The sequence below is a fragment of the Spermophilus citellus genome (assembly GCF_964194105.1).
Source record: "Spermophilus citellus genome assembly, chromosome: 9".
Lineage (NCBI taxonomy): Eukaryota > Metazoa > Chordata > Mammalia > Rodentia > Sciuridae > Spermophilus > Spermophilus citellus.
In genome coordinates this window covers 15,539,663-15,547,960 of record NC_138191.1, presented here as the reverse complement: position 1 = coordinate 15,547,960, position 8,298 = coordinate 15,539,663, and the positions used below count along the sequence as shown (strand labels likewise).

At 39.4% G+C, this 8,298-nt stretch overlaps 1 protein-coding gene across 1 annotated transcript; it reads left to right on the top strand.

Moving 5' to 3' along the window:
• Window positions 1-3,654: 3,654 nt before the first annotated feature.
• Window positions 3,655-7,851, top strand: LOC308655451 (NBPF family member NBPF6-like protein; the record flags this gene model as incomplete). The annotated part of the gene is made up of 5 exons (XM_081305575.1): window positions 3,655-3,844; window positions 5,608-5,837; window positions 6,314-6,365; window positions 7,078-7,208; window positions 7,844-7,851. Exons 2-5 carry the CDS (start codon window positions 5,636-5,638, stop codon window positions 7,849-7,851), a joined length of 393 nt encoding a protein of 130 aa, XP_081161701.1. The 5' UTR covers window positions 3,655-3,844; window positions 5,608-5,635.
• Window positions 7,852-8,298: the final 447 nt, after the last annotated feature.

The following is an 8,298-nucleotide window of genomic DNA, read 5'->3' as shown; positions in this document are numbered from 1 at the left end:
AACAATTGTTTTGAATAACTGTATATATAAGTAAATCTCATTCTTAATGTAATTATTCAAGATTACACCACTTATATAACTTCCTTTTTGTAGCTATGTTCGGTGTAATGTCTTTCTTACAGATAATGGTTGAAAAATTAGTTAAGTGTAATAGAGATGTTTTGGTTACTACCTAATAGTTGGTGTAAAGGATAAGGATAAGTGTAAGTAAAGGATAATGTGTTATCTAATATGATTTAAGTTCTATTTGTTTTTTCAAATGAGAAATAAAGAGTACACTTCCATTTTTAACAACAAAATCTATAAAACAGAATTTGGCTTTAATTCATTTTTGAAAACTAAGTACACAATATGATATAAAATATAATACCTGTGTATTTGTGTATATGTATGTATACACTCGCACCTATGTATAAATATAGGTACATTGATTGAGTGATTGATGGAAGAAAGGTATTGCATTATTGCTTCTAATTTACGAGACAATTTCCAACAATTTGCTGTAATTTTTTTGCTCTTATTAGTTTCACCAAGTCTTTTTTATGGCTACAGCCCAAGTTATCCTCTTCAGCTTTAAAGTAACACACTAAATTCACCCATTTATTTGAGAAGATTTTTTTTTGGGGGGGGGACTCTCCTATGCTGGGCTTCAAGAGGGTAGAAATAATCAGCTTCACTAAAGTTTTTAAACTCAGAATCTATGTCTACACTCTTGTATGGATAAATTGAGGATGAGATATATATCTGGTTTATGCATGGGTGGCTTTAGCATATTGGCAGGGATTTCATACCATGGAACCAGAAAAAACATGATATCTATTCGCAATATGTAGAGAAAGAATCCTAGAATGCATAAAACCTTTTGGATTTTGCAGTGCTTCAAGTACATTGACTTCTGATGTGTGTAAAAATCAATGCAATTTATAGAAAAGTTGGAGCCACTGTTGTGTTCTCTGTCGGTGCTGTGGGCCATGCTTGTATCAAATAGGGAACATTGAGAATCCATCATCCTCAGCTCATTTTCTAGTCAGTGCATCTTCTTTTATGATCTGCCATGAAAGCAGCAGCACTCTGCCATTATCCTAGGTGGACCAGTTTCTTTCTTTTAGAAGGTAGTTCCCCTGACCTTCTGTGACCACTCCCTTAGGCCTCTTTGAGAACCACCTGGGACTCTTGCATCTGACTTTCTTGATTTAACCATACCCTTCATCACACCAGGCTGAAAAAGAGGGACAGGAGGAAAAGGAGGAAGTGGAAGAAGCCCTGAAGGACTCATTAATGAGACACGTAAAACATCCTCCATTTACTGTGAACTGCCTGATATCCACCAACATCCCTGCTCCAGTGTTGACCTCTTAGTGAGTATGAAGTCACTTTTCTTGATGCAGCTTGGGAGTAGTTCATTAAAAGAGAATTATACTGATATCAGTCAGATTTCTGTTGGGGTTCAGCGAAAATTCAGGATGGTGAACACAGGAATCACCAGAGTGGTGTGGTTGTGGAAATTGCAACAGTCCCACAGGCAGCACTGATGCATGTGTGGAGCAGAGATCAGCATGGTTCTTTCCTCCAAGCTGTAACAGGTGATCTCTCGTATAATGTCCTTGCTAATTTTTGATCCTTAACAGTAAGTCTACTTTGAGGATTGGTGAGTGTACAAATAGGTTAGTGCTCTTGATTGTATCATGGGAGATATTTTTGTATGGTCCCTCATGAATGTGTTAGAATTATTCCTGAAGGCCTGGACTAGACCCTGACACACTCCACTCCCTTTAATAGAAATTATTCTGTTTGCTCAGTAGCACAAAAGATCTTTCCTCAAGGAAGGTCTATAGATCCCACACATTATTTCAGTCCCTGTAAATAATCTCAAATCTACAAAGAAACTAGCTTCTGGAGTAAGGTCTGAGTCTTGAAGAAAGTGTTCTACAAGCCAGTCTTTAAGTTTTTCTTGATCATTGGGATAATGAATAGTTTCAGCTGTTCACCAGATTCAAAAAATAGAGTATGATGCTATTAATTGACCAAACAAGGGATATCTGACCAGTGACTAAGGAAAGGACACCTTTCCATTTCTCAGAAGATACACCCCAAGAGTTCCTTGAGTGTACTCCTCAGAGTTTCCTTTCATCACATAAAGAATACACTCACCCTATGAATAAATTGGTACCAGGTTGGTAACAGGACATAAGGATAAGTTTTTGTTGTTATTCTTTGTGTCTGTCTTTGCAGGTCCCAAGGAAGAGCAAAAGTACAGAATGTACTTATTCCATCCATTCTGGTAACCAGGAAGGGGATCCGTTGTTTCTTTTCTTGATTCCTACCTTCCATTAGTTTTTAACGAGTGAGGTAGAATTGCTTAATATCTAAAGGGGCTTTTATAAATTCAGTTGTAGGAAATAGTGAAGAGCACCATGATGAAGAAAAAGCATCACTTGAATCACTGGCCCCCAGGGAATCATCCTGGGAGGGTAATTGTCAGACAAAAAGGAGCACACAAACAGGCCAAAATAGCTGCAAAGGTAAAAACCATCTGCTGGTGTCACTGGTTTCCCTTGCTAAACCACTCTGTATTGCCTGTTTTCTGTTGAGCATTTTTATCATCTGTCTGAGAAGTCTTGGGGACTTTCTCCCTTAAAAAAAAGTCAGTTGTTCCTTTAAAAGAACTAAAATGAGAATGACATGAATAACTTCTTTCTGCAGTGTTATCAAGATCCTGGACAGTTCTGCCATAGCAAAAACAGCAGCTACACAAACAACACCAATATATCATATGATGTAAAAATATTGACAGGAAGAGGCCTAGAAGGCACAAGTTCTGTGGGACTTTCCACATGAAGGAAGCTATATTCACTTGATAGGAGAGTGTAAAATTCAACTTTGGTTATGCATAAGGTTGGCTCACTTCTATGGTTTTCACTCCGAACTCTTTTCTGTATCCAAAGCTGCTGTCTTGCTCTTCTCTGTAACTGCCACACGGACGCAGAGCCAACTCAGTGTCCAAATACTATAAAAATTATCCTTTAAACACATGGCGCTGCCCCTGAAATCACACACTTTGTAGGCTGTTTTGCCTTTTCTTCCCAGCTCCCTCAGCTCCACTCCCTCTTTCTCCTGGGAGGCATGGTCTTCGTAAATCACTGGCACATGGATGCTTTTCTAACACCTATCTTTTAGGACAAGCATAAGTCAATGTGTAAGTCTTTTCTTCAGTCAACCTTTAACTTTTATACAAATTAAAAATTTTTTAAAAATTAAAACTGACAGAAGCACTGATTACAAACCCTAGAGTGCAATGTGGATTATAGGTGGGAAACAAACTGTTCTCAAGACAGTTTTCTTTACTTCACATCTGCAGAGTCATGTGCAGGACTCTGTATGTGGCACTTGTGGACTCATTGAAGGGGACACTAACTATAAGGCTTTAGATGACACTGTAAAGGGACTTCATTGTAATAACTGTGGTATGCAACCACTTTTATGCATTCATTGTGTGTAACCTGCCTCAGTGCTTGGGCCTCACTGGAAACTGTGAACACAGAGATGGGTCGCACATAATCTTAGCTTATACAGAACTATCAGTCTTGTAAACAGCAAGTGAAAGAACTGATAGTGGACTCATTGGTGAGTGTAGCCAGTGCTGTATCAAAAAAATGTTGGTAGTCAGGTTGATCCCCCTACTAGTTGTTTCCAACAGGTCCCAGCATAATGATGGATGACTTCTCAGACCAACACCTGCTCTCCAGTTTGGCTCATAGAAATCCATATTCTCAAGATCCGAAGATGATTTTGATGACATCAATAGATACTGAGTATGTTCTGGCCAGCTGGAGAAAGAGGCAGGGTAAGTAAGACACATAAGTTCTTCCTTGCGAAGATTATTGTGATGTTTTCTCTAGACCTCAGCATTTTCTGTCCACTTCAAAACAAACTAATATTGTCATTCCTCAAAGTTCAACTCTTGTTTTTACTCAAACTTCATTTCAAATGCAGGTAAATAATTGAAGTAATTTTCAGGTTTGCAGTCCAAAGGGAGGAAGGTGTGGCTAAAAGCCTGGCTTTCTGACATTCAAGTGGATGAGAGTCGATGACTCTTGTGTTCATAGAAGCAGAATAAACTAACTCCCCTGCTTTGCTCCTCAGTTTACCCTGTGATGTGTATAAAATGTAAAATCTCCATGTATATAGAGAACTTACATTATAAGTGAGTTAAAGCAAATGAATGCATTTGCTGAGCTTGGACAGGTAAAGCACTGCAGGGCTCATTTCCCTGCAGCATGCTAGGAAGGGTATCCAATCCTTACTGAAAAGAGCTTAACGTATCTGCTTCAGATTCAGCCATGGTTCTCAGTAGGTGAGAACATTGATTGCAGACACCAGTAGCCTGACCTAGTGAAGGGAAGATTGCCATGAAGAGCAGAGTCAGCACTGGACATTATCTGCTTTGGACTTAGTAAGAGGGATCTGGAAAATTTCTTCCAATGAGCGTCCCACAGTTGAGGGTTCACAAACACTTAGCATGGCTCCCCTCCATGTTTCTATTCTCCTTTCCATGTTCCTATTGCCTGAGCCAATTGGAACTTTTGTAATAAGTAAGGAATTCCTTCAGAGTCCTGTACACCAACAGATGTCCCAGTGAGAGAAAAGAAGCCACAATAAAAATGGAGTATAACAAAATAATATTGAGAGAGTGCAGAAAACAATTTCAAACACTCATGGTTTACTCTTTGTTCTGTATTTTTAGTGGATTTTGAAATAATGGCATATTCAGAGAAGAACATTATGGCTCTATTACATTGACAGTTTTGCATTGTTCCCTTGAGGAAAAACCTTATGATCCACTTTATTATTAAGGGAATAATGAGGTGACCACTGGGTAGTCCTGTAGATAATTTTAACTTGTTGGGAAACCATTTTTACTTCAAGGATTCTCAACATATACCTATAGGAGTAATGTGAAATATGGTGTTTGGAGAAGGGAACAAAGAAAAGTTGGTAACATTGGCATGAGGGTACACAAGTACTGAGACTGCCCAATGAGTGGTGGTCTACGTCTGTACTGACCTTCTGAAGAAACCAGTGGGTCAGCCATCATGAGCCAATTGGAAGGCAGAGGCTCCCACATTCCATGACATCTCCAACCTTCTAATTCTGTTAGACTGTTACCTAGCGCACTCAGCCCTACCTCCTCATTTCTGTCTTGAGTCCACGCTGTAGACTCAGGTGTGTGAATCCTTGTTTGAAAGGTGAAGGAGTTTCAAGTGTGGTGGACTGCTGAGTACTTGTTTCTCAACAGTAAGTGAATCATGGCAGCTGCTGTCTTCCCTTAGTCCTGATGAATTCTACTTGGGTTATTTTATTATTTTTTTAAATATTTGGGTCAGAAGCACTCAACCCTTAGCCACATATGCAGCCCTTTTTTGTATTTTATTAAGAGACAGGGTCTCACTGAGTGGCTTAGCACCTTGCTATTGCTCAAGCTGACTTCTAACTCTAGATCCTTCTGTCTCACCTTCTGAGCCTCTGAGATTATGGGCGTTTGCCACTGCAGCCAGCTCTTGGATTCTCTTGTTTTTAACCCAAAACATGTTTGGGTTTTCTTTGCAGGTCCTGACTGTACATTTACTGTACAAACATGGCAGTATTCTTCAGCCCTTCCCCTGATGGAGGGGATGAAATGAACCTTGATGGAGAGCCTCAGATGAAACTTAAAGAAATCATACGGGGACTACAAGCTGAATTACAAGAACACAAACTGAATTTCCGAGATCTGGAAGAAAAATTCATCTTATGTCAATCTACCGTGTATACCCTTGCCAACCAGTTCCAGAAATATCGTAAGTTGCAGATAGTTTTAAGGTCACTAAAGTGAGGTATGATTGTCTGTTTCCCCTCTGAGAAAAAGATTTTCTCCAAATTTTTTTCTCCTCTTTTCTTTCATCAAAAGGAAATCCATCATTTCCAGAAGTAAAGATATTGTTATTTTGCCTTCAGTTTACTAACAATGGAATAATGAAACACAAAGACTACAGCCACTTTTAGTTTACAGGGAAGTGTAGGGTGGGCATAGGTTAATTCCCAGTTACTGATTTCTACTGGAGACATGAAAATGCCTTTTCATCCTCAAGAATAGCTCAAACCTTTTTTAACAGTATTCTCTTGTACCATATCAGATCCACAGACATATAACAGCCGTGTTGGTAAAGGTCTGGGACTAATGATTCTCCATTCAGTTCAGGCTTCCCCTGTGTTTGTAGTGAGTGATGTAGAAACTACTCATTGACTGACTGGATGTTTCTGAATTTGATTTCAGGGAGTGGTGCAGAGGAGGAGAGTGGAAAAGAACAGGACTTGCTGGCTCCCAGGTAACAATGAGTGTTAAGAGCCTGGAAGAGGATGGGTTAAATATGAGGAGGGTCCCCAGATGAGCAAACCAAGAGGTACCAAGTGTCCACACTATTCACATGCAAAGGCAAACACAAGCTGCTGGTATGACTGCATTCCTCAATCACGGAAAAAGTCCATCTTTTAAGGAGGTGTTTTTCTTTTCTCTGTCGTTCCTGTCTGTATCCAACTAGAAGTAATCAAACTTACTGAATGTTTTGTTTTTTTTGTTTGTTTGTTTGTTTTTTTACCTCACAGAATCTACATCTCCTGTCTTGTATGGGTCCATTGAGTATGAGATATAAATCTGTTTTTTTTCTGGTTGATAAGACTTTTTGGCAGGAATGTCATAGCCTTGGGTGGGGGGAATACACACACACACACACACATATAAAAATGCGTGCACACACACACATAAAGTCCATTTTCTGTGTATGCTGTGGCTCATGGTTGTATCACACAGGGAGAGTGGAGTCTCTGTCCTCAGCTCTTTTCTAGTCAGTAGATTGAGCCCCTCTTCCTATCTCCTGTCATGAGGACATGTGCACCCTGCCCACATCCTAGGAGGATCATTTTCTTTCTTTGAAAGGAGTACCCTCTTGCCCTTCTGTGACCACTCCCTTAGGCCTCTATTTAGACCAACTGGGACTCATATTTACTACTCTCATTTAATCTTACTCTTTATCCCTCCAGTCTGAGACAAGCCCCACAGGAGGAGAAAGAAATCCTGCAGGACGTATTGAATGAGGGCTGTAACACTTGCCCCAGTCACTCTGAATCATCAGATATCCACCAGCCCCCGTGCTTCAGTGTTGATCTCTTGGGTGAGCATGAAGTCTCCCTTTGTCTAGCTGCAGCTCATGACTACCCCATTAAAACACAAATGCACTTCTATTAATTATACTTCTGAGGGTCCAGTGACAAATTCAGGATGGTAAACCTAGAACTAACAAGAGCAGGGAAGTTGTAGAGACTGTAACCTACTCACAGGTACCATTTATGTGTGTGCATATCAGGGCTCTGCATGACCTTATTCTTACAACCTAGGACAACTGATCTCTCCTACAGTGTTCTTGCTCATGTTTGATCCTTTGATTACAAGCACAAGCCTATAATCCCAGCTGCTCAGGAGGTTGAGGCAGGAGGATCTTGGGTTTAAAGCCAACCCAGAGGGCATGGGATGTGGCTCAAGTGATAGGACAGTCACCTAGCATGCATGAGGCACTGAGTTCAACACTCTGCACCATAAAAAAAAAAAAAAAAAAAAAAAAAAAAAGATATTGTGTGTCCACCTAAAACTAAAAAAAATTTAAAAAGCCAGCCTCAGGAAAAAGCAAGGCAGTAAACAACTCAGACCTTATCACTAAATAAAATACAAAATAGGCCTGGGGATGTAGTGCAGTGTCTCACAGGGAATTTTTGAACATCTGCTTTTCAGACTTCTCTTTTTTTCCCTCAGGTCTCTAAATTATTTCTGACTTCTAGTGGCCAGAATATTGATATTATACAATTCCACATGTAAATGTTCATAATTTTCTGTTCATCAGATGTATCCATTATATGTTAGGCATATACAGTAGTTCTATTAGTAATAATGCCTGTATATAAAATAAGTCAGTCAGAGTAAAACTTAAAATATGCCAGGGATGTTTCTTCCCCAGTTGTCTACTTTCATATAGTTTTCTTTCTACTATGACTTTACTTAAATTTGATAATCTCTATCTGATTAAAAGCTCTGTCTAGATCTTTAGTGTTATTATTGCCTTTTATATTGGGGAGCTATAGGTGTCTATAACTTCCATATTTCTTGAATATTTTCAAGAATTGGAAGCACTCTTGCCTCCTGTCAAGTTTATCATACTGGATATGCCAGAATCATCAACAAAATGAAAGTATCAGTCCCAATGTCTTTAT